Source organism: Emydura macquarii, unplaced genomic scaffold, assembly GCF_026122565.2.
Source record: "Emydura macquarii macquarii isolate MOO-44397 ecotype Brisbane River unplaced genomic scaffold, CSIRO-AGI_Emac_v2 contig_2734, whole genome shotgun sequence".
NCBI classification, from domain to species: domain Eukaryota; kingdom Metazoa; phylum Chordata; order Testudines; family Chelidae; genus Emydura; species Emydura macquarii.
Window position 1 is genome coordinate 2,259,241 of NW_027132871.1, and position 20,185 is coordinate 2,279,425.

General features: G+C 40.4%; 1 protein-coding gene across 9 annotated transcripts in view; it reads left to right on the top strand.

The window, feature by feature from the left end:
* The window catches only part of PIR (pirin), a 90,602-nt gene that overhangs the window by 14,006 nt on the left and 56,411 nt on the right, over window positions 1–20,185 (top strand). For all 9 annotated transcript variants that reach the window (XR_010923272.1, XM_067566148.1, XM_067566150.1 and 6 more), the window contains 2 exons: window positions 15,274–15,357; window positions 15,855–16,061. Coding sequence is in view for 8 of the 9 variants with exons in the window: in XM_067566148.1 (XP_067422249.1) it covers window positions 15,274–15,357; window positions 15,855–16,061 (291 nt within the window). In the remaining variant the exon portion in view is untranslated. The remainder of the gene's footprint in view (window positions 1–15,273; window positions 15,358–15,854; window positions 16,062–20,185) is intronic.

A 20,185-nucleotide genomic window follows, 5' to 3' on the forward strand; every position in this document is an offset into this window, starting at 1 on the left:
TTCTTTAACTTGCTGATAAGAATACTGTGAGAGATAGTATCAAAAGCTTTGCTAAAGTCAAGGTATATCACATCCACCGCCTTCCCTACATCCACAGAGAAAAGTGATGTTTGGAAGCCACTTTCATTCAACTCTGCTATAGAGCTGGTTGGGAATTTTTCAGTAAAATGCTTTTTCATAAAAGAAAATGCTGATTGATTAAAACTGAAACCGTTTCCAAAATAGGATCAGTTCTGATGACTCTCCTGACTCAAAAAACTTTTGGGAAAATTTGGTATTTTAGAAATGACGGAATCTGGTTTTGTCATTTGAAATAGCTTTTTGTTTTGAAATTTAAGCTAATTGTGACTGACAACGGTTAAAAAGAAGTCAGTATCACCATGGAACATTTGGATTGATGCAAACTAGAAAACTTGGTGACTTCCATCCTGATTTAGGATGGGAAAAAATTTTGAATTCTTGAAAATAGTCATGGGACAGGAAAACCATTTACCACCCAGCTCTACTCAGCTACCTCACAAGCAGATGTTCTCACAGTTATTGAACGTCAGTTGCCTTTTCCAGCTGGAATAAGGAGATGCAGTACAACTCCTTAATAAGCTGAGAGTGATTGATATTGTGATGTGAGATCTGTATCCAAGTGCCTGATTCTCTTGGGAAAGAATGAATTTCTCCTTAGATGGGAAACTAGAGCCCTTGGTCTAAAAAATGCCTAGGCCAGGGTTTCTTTGCCCAGGATATGACTATTACACTACTGTAATTCTGAATATATTGAAATGTTTTTATTCTGCCCAGGCATTCTGATATCCTATTGTCAAGAAAACTCATCCATATGCCCACAACAAGCTTTGTCTGGTTCAGCTCTTGACCCATTCCCACCCTGTCATCCCACCTAACCTCAGTCTTCTTCATATCTCCCTCACTGTTCCTCCTTGTCCCCTGAAGAAGGCTGAGTACCCTTGTCCTAGTGAGAGTATTTTCCATAACATTATACTATGTAATATTCAATATCTGGGCCTAGCTGAGGTTACAGGATAAGGAGGGGGTTAGACGTTGAGGCAGCTAAGTTTGTTGGAGTATGGATGCTCATAGGGCAGAAGCCTATATGAACAGAGTGCTTTAAATTAGGGGCAAGAAGAGAGATAGAAGACTTCAATATGTTTTCAACATCAGGAGGGTACAGCCTGTTGCCTCAGGAACTAGATCTTGGATTAAGAAACTCTTTGCCCTAGTGATATTTTAGATTTTGAGATAGCCATGTTTTTGGTTGACCTGTCAATGAGTGTTTCTAGAATTGTAACAGAGAGACTTGCATAATCACATATGGTTATTTTTCAATCTCAGTTCCCTCAATGTAAAAATTAAAGTAGAACAAGGAAAGAAACAAGTCTATACGGAAAAAGAGTGTGTGTCCTCTAGCATCTTGAAATTCAGAATAGCCGCAGACTAATAAACACTTAAAGGTGCAGCTCAGAAAATAAGTTCACTTATAGACTCATAGACTACAAGGTCAGAAGGCATCTAGTCTGACCTCCTGCACAACGCAGGCCACACAACTTCGCCCACCCACTCTTGTAATAGACCCCTAACCTAAGACTGAACCCACCCCATCTAACATCCCATCACACATCATTGGGCATATTTACCGCTAGTAAACTAAGATCAGTCAATTGGCAAATTAGGCTGTCCCATCATACCATCCCTTCCATAAACTTATCAAGCTCAGTCTTGAAGCCAGCTAGGTTTCTTGTCCCCCACTGCTCCCCTTGGAAGGCTGTTCCAGAACTTCACTCCCTCATAGTTAGAAACCTTCATCTAATTTCAATTCTAAACTTCTGGATGGCCAGTTTATATCCATTAGTTCTTGTGTCCATATTGGTGCTGAACTTAAATAACTCCTCTATCTCCCTGGTATTTATCCCTCTGATGTATTTATAGAAAGCAATCATATCTCCCCTCAGCCTTCTTTTGATTAGGCTAAACAAGCCAAGCTCTTTGAGTTTCCTCCCATAAGGCAAGTTTTCATTCCTCGGATCATCCTAGGAGCCCTTCTTTGCATCTGTTCCAGTTTGAATTTATCTTTCTTAAACATGGGAGACCAGAACTGCACACAGTATTCCAGATGAGGTCTCACCAGCGCCTTGTATAACGGTACTAACACCTCCCTATCTCTACTGGAAATACCTCGCCTGATGCATCCTAGGACCGCATTAACTTTTTTCACGGACACATCACTTTGGCGGCTTATAGTCATCCTGTGATCAACCAATCAGGTTCTTCTCTTCCTCTGTCACTTCCACCTGATGCGCCCCCAGCTTATAGCAAAAGTTCTTGTTATTAGTTCCTAAGTGCATGACCTTGCACTTTCCACTATTAAATTACATCCTATTTCTATTAATCCAGTTTACAAGGTCATCCAGATTATGTATGATATCCTGGACTTTCTCTGTATTAGCAATATCTCCCAACTTTGTGTCATCCACAAACTTTATTAGCACACTCCCACTTTTTGTGCCAAGATCAGTAATAAAAATGTTAAATAAGATTGGTCCCAAGACCGATCCCTGAGGAACTCCACTAGTAACCTCCCTCCAGTCTGACAGTTCACTTTTCAGTATGATCCGTGGTAGTCTCCTCTTTAACCAGTTCCTTATCCACCTTTCAATTTTCATATTAATCCCCATCTTTTCCAATTTAACTAATAATTCCCCATATGGAACCATATTAAATGCCTTACTGAAATCTAGGTAAATTAGATCCACTGCATTCCCTTTATCTAAAAAATCTGTTATCTTCTCAATAAAGGAGATCAGGTTGGTCTGGTATGATCTATCTTTTGTAAAGCCATGTTGTATTTTGTCCCAATTATTGTTAACCTCCATGACCTTAACTATTTTCTCTTTCAAATTTTTTTCCAACACCTTGCATACTACTGAAGTCAAACTAATAGGCCTGTAAGTACCCAGATTGCTTTTTTTCCCTTTCTTAAAAATAGGATCTAGGTTAGCAATTCTCCATTAATACAGTACAACCCCTGAGTTTACAGATTCATTAAAAATCCTTGCTAATGAGCTTGCAATTTCATGTGCCAGTTCCTTTAATATCCATGGATGGAGATTATCTGGGCCCCCTGATTTAGTCCCATTAAGCAGTTCGAGTTTGGTTTCTACCTCAGATGTGGTAATTTCTACCTCCATATCCTCAATCCATTAGCCACCCTATCACTATCCCCAAGATCATCATTAGCCTCATTAAAAACTGAGGCAAAGTATTTGTTTAGATATTGGGCCATACTCAGTGCTTAGTGGTCCCACTTCTTCTTTCTTTGTTTTCTTCCTGTTTATATGGCTATAGACCCTTTTACTATTGGTTTTAATTCCCTTTGCAAAGTCCAACTCTACTTGGCTTTTGGCATTTCTCACTTTGTCTCTACATATTCTGACCTCCAAGAGATAACATTCCTTGCTGATCCTTCCCATCTTCCACTCCTTGTAGGCTTTCTGGGAAATTAAAATCTCCCATAACCACCCAGTTCCCAGTGGTATTTACTTCATTGAAAACATTAAAGAGGTCTCTATCCATACCCAAATCGGATTCCGGTGGTCTGTAGAACACCCCAAGCACTGTCCCAGGGGAAACACTAGTAGTTTTCTTTCCCAGTGTGATCTTTGCCTAGACAGACTGTCTTATCCATTGCATCACTTCTAATTTCTTTACAGTCTACTTCATTATTGATATACAATGTTACTCCACCACCTTTGCCTTTATTTCTCTTTCCTAAACAGCACATACCCATCGATACTTATACTCCAGTCATGACTACTATTCAACCATGTTTCTGTTATCCCTATAATATCTGCTTTCACTTCCTGCACCAGTAGCTCTAGTGCCTCCATTTTGTTACCCAGGCTCCTCTCATTGGTGTACAAACATCTTAATTTTTGCTGTTTGGCTTCACTCACATTCCTTACACAATTCACCACAGTCATTCTATTGCCAGTATCACCTATTGGATTGGTATCTACCCCACCCTTCCCTCTTAATGTCCATTCTCCTATCCACTGCTATATCCTCTCCAATTTCATTTTTCTCCCTCTCAATGTTAAAAGCAGGCATGGAGATTACCCAAGCATCTCCCAACCATCTCCCCCAAATTCCTAGTTTAAAGTTCTCTTAATCAGTTGTGCCAACCTCCATTCTGGAAGTCTATTTCTCTCTCTGTTCAGGTGAAGTCCATCCCCAGAGAACAGTCCTCTATCCATGAATGCCTCCCAGTGGCCATACATCCCAAAGCCCTCCTTTGCACCACTGCCCGAGCCTCTGTTGATCATCATAATTTTGTCACGCCTTTGTTTTTATGAAGTCACATACCCCATAGGAAAAAATATACTGAAAAAATATGTGGGCCAGGTCCTGGCTGCACTTCAGAAGCATTTGCTACACCTAGGGAGATGGGGAAGGAACAAAGATAGCATTATCTCACCTTTCTGCCTTCCAGCACATTAAACAATAAAACTTGTGAAATCAAAAATTATTTATAAGCACTTGAGTGTGTTTTCTGTTTACTAAGTATAGGCGTTGGACTTTGTTTTTCCTTTACATATGGTGAAAATTATTATTACTACTATTTATATTATGATAGCACCCAAAGGTCTCCCAAACAGGATATGGGCTCCTTCGTGCTAAGTGCTGTACAGATAATAGAGTCAGGCACAATTCATGCCCCAAAGAGCAACAGTCAATAAGGTATAATTTAAGGAATTGATATTATTCTTCTGCAAAGTGCAGTAACTGTCCAGTTTATGCTTAATGTTTTGTTATCTCTGTGCTGTCTACTGTTTTTGTTGTGTTAGTCTATGAAACTACCACACTGAGTACTTTAAAAGCTAACTTTTAATATATGATATCTGAGTTTTTCCAGCCTCTCTGTCCAAGCTAACAATCTAGCCTTATTATCATTCTTGTTGACTGCCTCTGGAACATCTCAATGTCCTTTCTGTACAAGGCTGCCAGATACTTAGTGGAGTATTGTAAATGTTTTAAGAGAAATAGATTAACTTACTCCCCTTTGTTTATTTACAGCCATATGTTGGTGTTGATGGTTTCATGATTCTGTCTCACATCCAGATTCCCTACTCTGTGTTTATGTAATATATAGAGCTCAGTTTCCATGAGTTGTAAAAGCAATTTAGGATGCAATTAAGCAACTTGATTCAAACTCAAAGTGAGACTCATTGGGTGCAAACACATACAAAACAGAAACAATAAAGCTTGCTGAAACCATTGAGCTCTGCACATCATTATTTGAGTGTTTTTTAAATCCCAAACCCTGACATCCCACTTGCTGCATTATGTGGACTCTGATTTTGTTTGTGAATTGGGACTAAGTTACATTACATTTGATTCAGCAAAACTGTTATGTATGTTTTCATGTGAACATCTTTTTAAGAGGTCTTCAGATATATTTTCTTTATTGAAGATAATAATACCTAGGGCGTTATATATTGTTTTTCATTAGAAGATCTCTTTGACAAAGTTGCTGTCTTAGTGAGGAGGGGAGAAGTGGTAGATGTGATAAATCTTGATTTTAGTAAGGCTTTTGACACAGTTCTGCATGACATTTTCATAAACAAACAAGGGAAATGTGATCAAGATTAAATTACTATAAAGTAGGTATGAAAGATTCTACTCAAAGAATACTTAGCAAGGTTTGGTGTTAAATGGGGTGGATGTGTCTAGGGGGGTGCCACCAGGGACTGTCCTGGGTCTGATACTATTCAAAATGTTCATTAATGACTTGGATAATGGAGTGGAGAGTGTGCTTATAAAATTTGCAGATGACACAAAGCTAGGAGGAATTGCAAGCACTTTGGAAGACAGGATTAAAATTCAGAACAACCTTGCCAAATTAGAGAATTAGTCTGAAATCAACAAGATGAAATTCAGTAAAGACAAGTGCGACGTGCTACATTTAGAAAGGAAAAATCATATGAATGGCTACAAAATAGGAATAACTGGCTAGCTGGCAGTGGTGCTGAAAAAGGTCTGGGGGTTATAGTGGTTCAGAGATTTAATATGAGTAAACAATGTGATGCAGTTGCAGAAAAGACTAATAATATTCTGGGGTGTATTCACAGGAGTGTTATATGCAAGGCTGGAGTACTTTGTCCAGTTGTAGGCACCGCACGTTAGAAAGATGTGGACAAAACAGCGAGAGTCCAGAGCATAGCAACAAAAATGATAAAAGGCTCAGACTACCTGACATATGAGGAAGAGTTAAAAAACTGAGCATGCTTAAGAGGACTGTGAACAATTTTTCTTCATGTCCATTGAAGATGGGACAAGAAATATATGCTAACCAGGACCTTGGTTACAGTTCCTAGAGTGTGAAAAGGTAGCAGCTTTTTCTTAATTTATCAGGCTTACTTGCTTCCAAATTCAGACGGTAGTGATTGAGATGGGCCCAAGCTGCAAAATCTGGATTTGGGTTCGGTCTCTTTCCTCTTACACCTCCCATCTTCATAGGCTTGGATAAAAGCCCGTCACTAAACTTAACATTTTAAAGGACAGATATGTGGTTAAAGAAACGTTGTCAATTTAAATTTGGTGAAAACTTAAATCTTGCAAATAACAGTTTATACAGTGTTAGAACAATAGACGTTTTCTCTCACCATAGGAAAAAAACAAACAAAAGGCATTAATCATTTATAGGGAGACTTTCAAAAATGCTTACCGTTTGTAGGAATACAAGGCCTACTGACTTTCACTGAGACTTGGGCTCATAAGGTACTTCTGTGAATCTCTTCTTTACCCAAACATCTCTTGCAGTAATCCCTGATGCAGGGTTTGTGTTGAGAGGGCATAGCTGGGGCGTTCTGATGACCTGGCTATTCCTGGATGCCAGAAGAGCTTAGAGGGGCATTGCTGTTGGCAAACAAATTGGGGCAGCACCTCAGTCTGCTCTTCCCTGTTCCAGGGACTGAACCAGCCACCGTTGACCCCAGAATAGAAGACATGAAGCATTTTTGTGTTTCCCACTTGGTCTCTGTTTCTGAGTGTAATTAACTCTGATGCAAAGATGATTTTAGTACCTCAGAGCACAGCCTGAGTTTGCTGGGCTGGTAGAGAAGTGGCGGCGGCTGGAGAGGGGAACCCATTTTATTTACTTGTAAACAGAACAAATTGATTCTGGAAATTAATGAGGGATAGTAAACCTAGAACCTCACATTGCCATTTGTACAGTGGCTCTTCAGACTTGAACCCCACTTTAAATCTTGTATATTAAACAAGTGAAGTGTGTTTGGAGATGTGTTGTGACACTCCGTAATTGTTCTTCAAAAATGGAAGTGATTTTCTTCTTCGGAGGGCTCTGCAAAAACAAATAATTAAAACAGCTATCTACCACGTTGTGTTGGCTAAATCTGATTCTTTATATAAGCAAGGCTTGGAGTCTGTCTGACATCCCGCATGCCTTTCTGTGCGAGTCTTGAACAGATTCTGTGCATTTGTAGAAATTTGAGTCCCACTGGAACAGAAGACTTTGTTGCATTATTAGTTTAATCACTGGATGCTAGAGTCTGTGTGGCTTCTCCCGAGAGATGCAGCACAGAAGACGCTGCTGGGGAAGAGGGAGGATGAAAGTGGCTTTGTGCCACCATTTCACAGTCTGGGTGCTGGACTACAATAGGGGCTGAAAATGTCTCCAGTGTAAGGTCAAGGAACCTCAGGGCTTCTCTCTTACAGCAGCCTTCACATAAGCTGCCTATGGGCTGTTCTGCAGCTCGGAATCCCTGTAGCATGGAACACTACCCCCTTTCCCACTCCTGCCTCTGATGGCCCATGCCTGGCATGCCCCCTATGCCAGGGCCTACAACAAGGGAGGGAGAGAGGGCTGGTGTTTGGTCACTTATGTCAGCCTCAGACACTTTCAGTGTATTATTGCCAACCCCAAACATTCAAAAATTGAGTCTGGCTTAAAAATCATGAGATTTTTAAATAAGAAATTTAGGGTTAATCTATTGACCTGGTTTTTTTGGACTTCTTAAGGTGCCTGTGGGTCACATTTTCAAGCTTCTCTGGTTCTTATCCTTGAAGAGAAAATTCTTTTTCTTTCTTTCTTTCACATGAAAGCTGAAATTGTCACATGATCATTTGTCCCAGGAGTTGGGGCTTTAACAAGAACATCAAATATTGCGGGACTGGCAAAAACATGATGAGACTTTGCAACACTGAGAATTGTTCCTGAGCCCATTGTGGTTGCTTTACCTCACTGGGGTAACATATAGGGGCCACGGGCCTGGAATTGCAAAGTAAATTCCAGATTGGTACTAAAAGCTTTGAAATCACTTAGAAAATTTTAGCATGAATATGTAAGATGAACTACATAGAGGAGTCTATGGGTGCTAATGGTAGATGTAAGTCTAAACAGAGTGATTGGAGATTGATAGTATAATAATAATCATAATTAGCTCTTGTATATCATTTTACATGAGTAGACCTCACAATGTTTTACAAGTGTCATTATCCCCATTTTACAGATGGGGAAATTGAGACACAGGGCAGTGCAATTACTTGCCCAGGGTCACTCAGCAGGCTTATAGCAGAGCAGGACTAGAATCCAGATTTCCTGAGTTGCAGTCCAGTGCATTAACCACTAGGATACACACAGATATTGGGGTTTCTTTGTCTTGTTCCACAAGCACTTCAATCAATAATTAGCAAAGACGTTACTTAGATTTACACAGATAGAAAATGTGTATATTGAAAGAATCATAGGCTCATCTCATCCAGACTCTCTCATGGACACTACTAAATATATGATCAAGTACCTCTTTAATTAAACTAATTAAATACAGAATAAATGCAGATCAGCCAAATATAATAAATCCTGTCTGTAGGAGACTGAGTTAGATTATCATTTTAACAAACAAGTTCAGAATAATTATAGACCTAACATGAAGCTGACCTTCAAATTATGATTTGGATGTTTCTCCTCTTTTATTTATTTATTTTGTATTTATTTTTTATTTTTTTAAAGTAAAGAGTTCTACAGTCTGACCATACAAGAGTGGAAAAAATCATTGGGTTTGATTCTCCACTACCTTGCAGCCATATCACAAGTGTTGCTTTACGCAGCCATTTACACCCATGCCATGTCAGAATAAAAACTCTATCATTTGAGTTTACACTCACTTTACACAGACTTAGAGATACATCTTCTAGACAAAAGCCTTGCATTAACTGAGGGAAGGCAGCTCTGGGTTAGCCCTAGTCTCATGCAGAGTGGAGTCTTGTCAACATTCAGAAACCATGAGTCAGCCCCTCAAAATCATGAGATTATCTTAAACTTCATGAGATCTTAGAAAACAACAAATTTTTTACTCTTTGTATTTGCTTTTTAATTTTTTTTTGAGTCTTCTGTGTTTTTCATGTTGTCAAGCTTTTCTCTGCAGCAAGGGCTAAAAATGTATTATATTTTAATTTTAAATGAAAACTGCAGTTCTCATGACTCCAGGAGCTAGGGGCTGCAAGAAAAAAGTAAATATTGTGAGATTTGCAATAAAATCACAAGTTGTCAGTACTCAGTGAGCAGTTCAGCTGCCCCATGCTTTGAGGGCTCCTAAGTGCCAGGGGTCAGACACTTAGAGCACATGGAATGGCCAACCCTGCCTGGTCTCAAAAATCTCGTCACCCATTCTCTCTCTCAGAGCACAGAGAGAAAAACAGTGAAACTCGCTCCCCTCATCCAAGTGGTCCACTGCTCTGGTCCTAATGTTCAGACAGAACAGGGAAAGGGATTGGCAGGTGACAGTATGCACTGTTCCACAGGCTCTGAACATGTTTAATGTATTTAACCAGTGGTTTGAAACCTTAATTCCTGGATCACCCAAGTCACTCCGGGTGGTCAGCAAAATGAGAAGCTTCGTGAACCAAATAGTGGGAGACTGGGCAGGGATTTGAGAAGGATGTTGCTCCATGAAAGGGACTTTTGCTAAGTGGTCCACAGAAGGATGAGGGGATGGGAGGGGAATCATTATCTAGTGTGACGAAGCAATTTTCTATGTGACACTAATTTATTTATCTCATAACACTTAGTAACAGAGATTGTACCACATTCCTTCCCGATGTAAGCACATTGAAACGGTGATGAATTTGGTCCAAAATATCCTAGTATATCTTCATATTGTTTATTTCGAACAGCTGTATTTTGGGAATTAAAAGTTGGGTATTGAGATATGTGGGAATGGCTATCAATTCATTATGGATTTTTCTGACTTAACTTTTGTCATATTTTGATACCCTTCTGATTGTTGTGATATACAAGAGTTGACTCTTGGTGGTATTAATGGGTATTAATACTTAGGGTTATTAATGTTACCGTCACAAACATTTGTTATAGAAAAGGTTTCTTCTGTAGTTAAAACCTTGCATAGCCATGCTAAGCCTCGAACCACATGATAATCTACAACTGTTTGAGGAACAATAATTATGTCTGATGGGTACTAGTACAATGCAACTTCGTTGGAGTCTCAGAAATCAAAAGGAAACCAAATAAGGTAACCTCATCTCGGTTATGTCCCAAGAACTGTGATCTACTTTCAGGGAGGGCGAGAGGGAACTCTGCCATAAGGGCTGAAGTGTGCATATGTCTTGGACTTCAAGAATGTGACTTTTTTCTTCCCCTACATACCTCTGAAAAGTGTTTTGTTTCAAACAAGCTTAAAAGTCTCAGTCTTTTTTGTTGACATGGGCTCATACTGTTAGACACTGTTGGCAAAAGGACTCTTCATTCTTTAGTTACTTATTATTAAGTATTTTTCCTTCAGTCTGGCAGAGTCTCAAAGTGAAAATGAAGATTACAAATGCTATTGTGGGCAGAGTACTGTATGTCTGAGTTACTACAGACATTCTTAGCCCATTTGTGTTAAACTTGATTATTGTCGACTAGAATTTGCGTGTAAAAATTATTTGACTGTTTCATGTTGGTAAGCTCCCTTGTGAGATTATATATATTGCAGTAATGCTACTGTTAAAAATAAATACTATTGCAAGAAGAAAAATTGGCTAGATGCAGCAAACTTTATTTGACACTTTCCTTAGGATAGGGCTTGGAGCTGCTTCCAGTCTCTTTTAAACAAGAGAATAAATGCAGTTTAAAGCAACTGCTTTCCACCCAGTTTAGGCTGACTGATTTTTTTAAAATCCTGGGTTGCCCATGAATTCCATAAACCAGGGCAAAGCGAGTACAAAGACCTTGTTTAAGTTAATTATAGTTATACATTGCAGGACCTGCATCTTAAATTTTAAGGTCAAAGTTGCCTAAAACCAGTCAGCAGTAACACTCTTTGGGGGGACTCCACAACAGCTTTTCACACTCTCCTGCCTACCCTCTCAGATGTAACTAGCTCCTGTCCACTCTGACCATGCCACTGTGCATAAAGCCAGCATTTGGATTTTTGGGAGGATCCGTGAGGTTATTCTTTAGAGGAATCGATTCCTAACTCCGTCACCTTGAGCCTTCTGTGAAAGAGAGATGGAGCCCAAAAGTTTGTGTTGGGGTCTCTATATATCCGCCAACATTTTCACTAAGAACATTTCAAACTTGGGTGCTTCATTTTAAACACTGAACCATGTGCAGGAACTAAACAAGTGGACTTTTTTTTAGGTTACAAGCATCAGGGAATCAACTGGACTCACTCTGGGTCTTTTGGACCCACTCTGGGTCCTTTTTAGCTTCATTCCAATGATGGCTGCTCCCTGCGACTGCCTTTTAAGGAGTGATCTCCAGTGCAGAATTAATTATTTTTATGAAAGAAAAAGCATATTTCTTTTTAGGCTGACATAACTCAGAAATGTATGAACAGATTTCACTTGAACTTCTGCAAAAAAGTCACCTCAGGTAGGCCTAGGAAAACTTTAGCTAGGCCAAAAAATATCTTTGGAGAAAGTTAAGAGCGTATACAAACAGAAGGTTTATAATGGGAGTCTCAAGGAAGCCTACCTAGACCAGCTATACTGTAACAGAATAGAAGGGTAAAATGTATTTTGTAATACCATATGTACTCCATGCACATCAAAATGGTGTCCATCAGAGTCTAAACAGCCACTTTCAGGGCCTGGTTCAATACCAGTTTTATACTCATGTAACTTCCATAGAGTTACATCAACATCAAATTAGAGCAACATAGTGATGAACTGGCCCTTTGATTTAAAAATTAACTTTCCTTATGTCTTGAATGAAATAGCTAATGTGTGAGGATGCAGGTTGTGATGTCTGAGTAAGCCATCCATGTGCCGGAGAGAGCTCTTGTTCATTAAATCTGCCAGAAAAGTTCTGAGGAAATAATCCTCCTTAAGTAAAGTGGAGACAATCAACGTTTAGTAAATTAAAAAGTGCAAAATGAATAGAGAACTGTTGAACTAAAACTTCTAATGTGGCATTAAAAACAGTAAAAATGTACTATTGCATCATTTGACAATGTCTTTTTAAAGTGGAAGGGAAAAATCAGTGAAAGGAAAATAGTTTTTAATTGGAAAAATAGTTGTAGATTGACAAAACTGTTGGTTTTTATGCAATTCTTAAGTACAAGATGAACACTACTCATACTGAACGTGAAGTAGTGCACAAAACTCCCAAGAAGGTTGTAATTCAGTGGATGCATAGTATAGTACAAACATCATAAACCACAAGGACTTAGTTCTCGAGACTTAGAAATGTCAGCAATGCTTCTGTAATTGAAATAAGCGCTTCAGAAACTTCTAATATATGCAGGATACATTTTAGAAGTTGTTAGGCTTTTGGTTGTTTGAAGAAAGGAGGAGAGGGTACATGAGATGAGGAGGAAGATTAGTGTGGGTACAATGTCTAAAGATGAGTTTGTTTTCTTTAAAATGACCTTTTTCAGCAATTTGAAGCAAATTCACATTGTACAATAGTATTGTAGTGGTTCTCTAAAACATAAACAGATCCATAGCTGCACAGTTCAAGATGTTTTTTGACCAGGTGGTAATAATATCTGCTATATGCCTGCAGAGAGTACTTCCTTCATATGAAAAAAGTTTCTATCACTTTCCTCCATCCTCTTATCCCTGTATAAATATAAACCCAGCTCTCTGGTTATGTTCTGCAAGCGAAATTCAGCCTTGACATGAGGAGGTGACAGTGTTGCCAACAGTCTTGTGATATTTGGAGGTTTTAAATTTCACCTGATTTCTGTATTTCTGCCTTCCAGCTTATGAATTTTTCCTTATTTAAAAGATCCACCATCTCTTCCAATGGGGCTGGAGCCAAGGAAGATAGCTGCTCTTTTCCTATAGTCCTGGCATGTGGACATGAGGCTGTCTCTAATAGAGATTCTCCTTATTTTTAAATTGTTTTTAAATGAAACTATGATACCCCAAAGATAAAATGGCTGCTACCCTACAGATGTGGCCTAGACAGGACGCAGTATGAGGATACAAAGGATTGTGCGCAGCCCAAGGGAGACTGAAGAGGTGAATGGGGAGGTTGCGGGTACAGTGCAAAGGGAGCAGAGAGGGGACAGGAGGAAGACTGAGTGGGTTCAGGAAAATGTATGGGATAAGAGGGAGACTAAAGAGAAGGCTGAGGAGAATGCATAGGATAACTATAAGAGGAGGAGCTGGACAAGGGTAGAATAGTTCCTCCCCTACCCCAGGTGTTTTGAATGGGTTGACAGAATCTTCCTCCAAATAGCCAGCAGGGACGTCTATATTTTTCATATGCATTTTAGATTGAATTTTGAACCTGAAATGATTACACATACGTGGGAACAGCGGGGCCATCTAGAGAGACTCAAAAGGCATATTAGAGACACAAGGTGGGTGAGGTAATACCTTTTATTGGGCCCACTTGTGTTGGTAAAAGACACACCTTGTTCTCTCTAATATCCTGGGACAGACATGGCTACACAGCACTGCAAACATCCAAAAGCATATGGCAAGTATTTTGCTTAATTATTTTTTTAAATCTGATGATTTTTGGAAATCTGATTCATGATTTTGAAATGCTTAGGCTTGGCAGTGCCAGAATTTGGCTTGGATTAAGGAGGCAGGAGCTCTTTGATAATGAATAGCTGTCCGTTGATGTCAGTCCCCAGTGTGGAGGATCAAATTTGATTTAACAAGCTATTTAAGTCTGGAAGTCTAAATATGTGGTACATTTTATATCTTTGCTTTATATTTAGCCTTATTTTTATTTTTTCACCCCACGTGTAATTGTACTCCTTGCCTTCCTCCACTCTCAGCACCATTGCCCATGATCCATGGTTTGTTTTGGCTCTGTTTTGCTCCACTTGAGCTATGGCCTAGCTTGTGTGGGAGGGTGAGACAGTACCTTTTGAGGCCTCAGATTCTGGGGCCAGACTGGCATAGGGCTGGTTCCTGTAGTGAGCAAGAGCAAGTGGTATGCTATAACTTATGCTCAGCTGCTCTGGCCCCAAGTGGTTGTTCTGGTGGCTGAGAATAGCTGGAGTACATTGGTGCTTAGACCATGAAACCTCCTCTTGGCCATGCTCCTAACCAGCCCCTACATGTGATGGGGCTGTCTGGGAATTTCCCAAGGACCGGTTCAGCCGGCTTTATTTTACAGTCCTTTTATATGTGCTGAGCCAGTGTAAAGGTCAGAGGCCAGAACTGGGTCTGCAATAATATAATTAAATCATATTAATTAAATAAATATATAATCATCTGCAAGAATATAATTAAATGGACTTCCTTTCCCTGGTACCTCTGTCATTGCAGATGAAACTGACCAAGGCTTGCACTATGGCACTGTCTGCAGTGCTTCTTCAGTGATGATAATCTTAGTTGGTTTAACTTTTTCCTTGTTGCCATCACAGCAAAAACATTGCTATACAAGAGATACTGCCTTGGTTAGTTTCTTCTGCAGTTTCCTTTTATGTTGGAACTGAGACCAAAAAAGAGGAATGTCAAAAGAAAAACAAAAAAGAGAAAAGGAAGTCATGATGGTGGGAAATGTCCGTAAAGAGAAATGGAAGAGGAATGAGTGAGAGGCTGAGAACAAAAAAGGTGCAATGCTGCTCCTAAAGCCCTTTGATGTAATTTTGACATCAAAGACTGTGGGCCCAAATGAGTCAATATTGGGCTGCTAGAACTTTTCGTTTTCTGCTACAGTGGAATAGACTAATTCTGTTGCGCTCCAGCATGTTTTATTATGAGTGCTATATATCTGTTAAAAACAAACAAAAGGAACATTTGCATAACACTTTTATCTCTCTCTCTCGATCTTCAAAGGTAACTTACCTTTTAGATGGTGGTTCTATGGCCCATGAAGATTTCTGTGGACATTCTGGTCAATTGAATCCAGGAGATTTACAGGTATGGGAAAGTGGGCAGAAAGAGATCATTGACATCCTAATCCTAAACAGTGATTACTTTTGCCTTTTCATTTGAATTTGTGAAGAGCCTGCAGTTCAGAAACACTGCTTCCTCTTTTTGTTATGATAGCAGTTGTAACTGGCTGCTAAACTCAGCCACTCTAGTGCACTCTGTTGTCATACACTTAGAGAAATTCCCAGCATGCCATGTTATAGTGGGAATCTTCATATTTTAGCTATTTAAAATCTCTGCTAAAATAGATTAGCCAATAAATTCTATTGTTTCAATGCAGCACTTCAACATTTGAAATCAAAAGATAAATTAAACGTTAGGAAAGGTTAATGTTTATCTAATTTGTCTTCTAAAAAGACAAAAGCTTTAATCATGTTAACTTGTGCCTTGTAATGAAATTCTGTGCATTTTCTCCTCTCAAGTTTCTAAAACTGAAGGTTTATGTTGTGATTGTGTGTTCTGTTCCTTCTACATCTTCTTTCTAGTGGATGACAGCTGGACGGGGTATTCTTCATGCAGAGATGCTCTGCTCAGAGGAACCAGCACATGCTCTGCAACTCTGGGTTAATTTGAAAAGTTCAGAGAAAATGGTGGAACCCCAGTACCAAGAACTGAAAAACAAAGACATCCCCAAACCCTCCAAGAATGGTGTGACTGTGTCTGTCATTTCAGGAGAGGCACTGGGTGTAAAGGTAATGGTTTATGAGCGTCGGTACAGCCGGTGACAATGTACATGTAATGTTTACATTTGAAGCTTTAACTATTTATCATGTATTTGCTGACAAGTTTAAACATCATCTGTTTTGTCAGTCCACTTTTTTTGTGAAAGGAGAGATCCTATGAGTTTTATAAACATTCCTTGAAGGTTGCAATTATACGGCAATTGTTCCATCTTGTCATTTCTGTTTGGTAAGATATGGTTCTTGTAATAAAATGCTGCATTACAAGTTATTCTCTTACGTAATGTACTATAAATCATGCATATGACACAGTTCTCCGCTCAAACAGAGCAAAATCTATGTGTGTATATGTTAAACAGAACATTCTTTGGCCTAATGGAGGAATAAAGTTAACTGTCAGTTAAAATTTCATTTCTTAGGGCCTGTTGTTGCAGCCCTTACTCACATGCATACTCCCATTTAAGTCAATGGGTCCACTTGCATGAGTAGGGCTATTCAATATAAGGGGTTGCAACTTCAGGCCCTTAAAAGTATATGAAGAGCTAAATAATGTCTCTACAACAAGCTGGCAGTGTTCATCTAAAGCAACCCACCCTGCTAGCAGGGTTTGATCTTGCTGGCAAAAAGTTAAAATAATCCTGCAGGGGACTGAGTGACCTGTCTCAACAAGCCTGCAGGACTATGTTAACCCTTTTGCCAGCTGGAGAGAGGATGTAGGGTGTTGGCTGAGCAGTCTGGGGCAAGGAATCTTAGGAGCAGCAAGGCCTAGGGAAGTGGTGTGAGCTGATCTTTGTGCTGCTGTTGTATTTCCTCTGTTAATAACTCATCCCCATTTGGCTTTTAGAATGTACAGAGCGCGTGGACTGCCTTTCAGAGCAGGTTGGGAAAGGCAGGGGCTCATACTCTGCAACTGTTTAGAAGCAATAGTGTAGGGGGGAGGGCACGGCTATCTCACCTCTCTAATCCCCTGTCCAATCTTGAGGGGGGCAAACGCCTGGTGCTAGGATGCACAAGTGGTGTGGTGAGCAGGCTGGTTAGTGGTTCTGGCAATACCAGGGGACCCTGCGAGCCTGGTTCTATTGCACTGTTGTGTAATCATTGACATCTGTGCCAAGTGGGTGTGAACTGCATCAGATCAGAATGGCAGCATTTCACACCCACTTAACACAGATGTCAATGATTACACGAGGTGTTGGGGGGGCCCAGAAGGAGCACGTCTGCTTGGGGCCATGACCCGAACCACCCAGAGTGCTTGGATGGCTGTACTGTGAGGAGCGTGTAGCAAATGGCTCTTCAAGTACACTGCCCCACATGCCCAGCACCCAAACAGACCTGGGCTCTTTGGAAATCATAATGCTTCAAGCCACCTCTGCTGCTCACCTTTGCAAAAAGCAAAACTAGTTCCCATAGTCTCTCTACTAACTGGAGCCTAGCTGTATTTGAACTTTTTTTTTTATAATTTTGGCTGACTAGTTGAATTTTGGCTGAACATATACTGACTAGGGCCTGATTTCCCCCACTGCCTTGCCCTTTGTGTGGCCATTTACATCTGGGTCAAGTTCATATAACACTTCTGAATCAAAATGGTAGCATTTTATGGCCACTCTGAACAAGGGGCAAGGCAATGGAGAATCAAGCCCTGAAACTATTCATAACATTTTCCCCGCTGACACTTCACAACAATGGATATCCCTATTGGGCATGAAGTAAAGCTTCATGTTAATGTTCCATTCAAATAGGATTTGGAGACTTTAGAATTTTAAATTCCTTTTGACAGATCTTCAGGGGTATATTTTCTCTCTTGTAATTCCTATTAATGGAAATTACATGCAGCGGAAGGGAATCTATATAATCCTTAGGTTTGTACTGGAAAAAACAAGTTTTTGCAAACAGTGACCAGATAAAAATTGGTGCCAGAGCAATTTCTAACTATTATTGGGGCAATTTGAAATATTATACTCAGCTTATTTGTTAAGTACATGTGATTATAACATGTCTACTCTCTGTGCTTTTCTTCCCGCTGACAGTAGGCTTGTTGTGGAATGGACGCCAAGTATCCAAAGAAATATTTTTGTTTCTTATTTCAAGTTCTGCTTTGAAATCATATTTATTAAAACCAGGAAAATTAATATAATTAAATCTTGGTTACTTTCATGGCACACACAGAGGGTTTTTTACTTGAGTGAGCGTGCTTATTGTGGTTCATAATCTTGGTATTTGAATCAAACTTTTTATTAGAAATTTTATAAGCTAGTTAAATTGCACGCAAATCTAGCAGCATATGAAAAAATTGAGCCAATGTCCTCATATATATAATGTTACTAATAGGAGACATGCCTTTGTAATCTGCTGGAACGTGCCTTGTAAAGGAAGACTGAGCTTTTGTCATTGCAGTGAATCAGCATGAGCTTTTAATCAGACAAAGTTTCATAGAAAAAACAAACTGCACAGCTGACTAGGCTGGGGCCAACTGCCCACACATAGTGCTTGTGAGCCCATCCCCTCTCTTTGCAAGGTAAACCTTGACCACTCCATTTTGCCTCTACATTTTAATGCTCTCATTAAACTGACAGTTACCTTGTAGAAGCATGACAGCAGATAGTTATCTCTTTCAGAAGTGCCTGTATATTTTCTATCCACAACTAAGGGTAGTTGTCTTGATCTCCATTGAAATCTAGGCTTCAGACGGGACTGCCAAATGATCACTTCAGTGGGAGCAGTGGTTCTTCTTCGAGTGCTTGCTCATGTCGATTCCAAGTAGGTGCATACGTACCGTGTGCATAGTCATCAGAAGGTTTTTCCTTAGTGGAACCCATCGTGTCGGTGCAGGTGCCCCAAGGAGTCACTCCATGCTGTATATAGGGCGCCTCTTCAGTTTCTTCTTACTACTTACTGTGATGGTCGTTGGAGCTCCTATCTTCTCTTGCTTCGGCAAGTGTTTTCCCCAGTGGTCTTCAACTGTGGTTCCTGTAAATAGTTAGAGTAGAGTTATTAGCAGTTAGCTAGTTAGCTAAAGTTTTCTTGGCGGGGGGGGGGTTACCCCACTATGTTTCTCCCTGGGAAGCGGGGCATGCCTCAGTCTCAAGGATGTGGAAACTACCATAAATCTATATCAAAGAGAAACCCCCAGCAGTCCTGCCTGAAATGCCTGGGTGAATCATCAGACCCAGGGGTCTTACTCTAGGTGTTCCCACTCGATCACCTCTGATAAATGGACTCCCTGGCCGCACAAAGAACTCCTGACATCTCCCAGCACTGAGACAGATGTTGAGATCGGCTCTGAGGCTGGCACAAAGTACAGTGGGCGGTCTGGCACTGGGGCCAACAATGGCACCGAGCATGTCAACCTGCTGCAGGATGAAAGCTGCAACCTGGAGGGCCAGGAAGGCCTGGTCCCACCCAGGGCATCCTCATTATCCTCCCCAGATGAGATGGTGGCAGGGACTTTGACCTCGCTATCCCCAGTGATCAACAGGGCTCACCAGGATCTATTACAAAGTGTGGCCAGAACCTAGGACTCCAGACGGAAGAAGTGAGGGAGTCAGTGGATTCTATGATGGACATCTTAGCACCAGAGAGCCCCTCGAGGTGCACTGCACCTTATTAAAACCATTCAAAATAACACCAAAACATTGTGGCAGACACCAGCCTCTATATCCCCTACAGCTAAGGGGATTGAAAGTACTTTTCACCCTCCAAAGGGCATAAGTTTCTTTTTACCCACTCACAACTAGGGTCACTGGTGGTATCAGCGGTAAATGAGAAAGAGCTGCAAGGCCCAATGCCCAAGTCCATGGACTCAAAGAAGCTGGACCTCTTCAGTAGGAAGGTGTTTTCAAATGGGGGGCTCCAGCTTTCTATTGCAAACCAACAGGCGATATTGAGTGGATATAATTTTAATTCATGGGAGACCATGATAAAGTTCAAAGAGCTATTTCCAGCCAACTCCATATCGGAATTCAGAGCAGTTGTGGAAGAGGGCAAGACAGTGGCAAGGACTCAGCCACGCGAACCATGTCACCCACGATCGCCATGACAAGAAGCTCTTGGTTGCAGATGTCAGGTCTTTCTACAGCGGTCCAACAAACTATTCAGGACTTGCCCTTTGAGGGTTTGGGGTTAATTTCAGAGGAGAT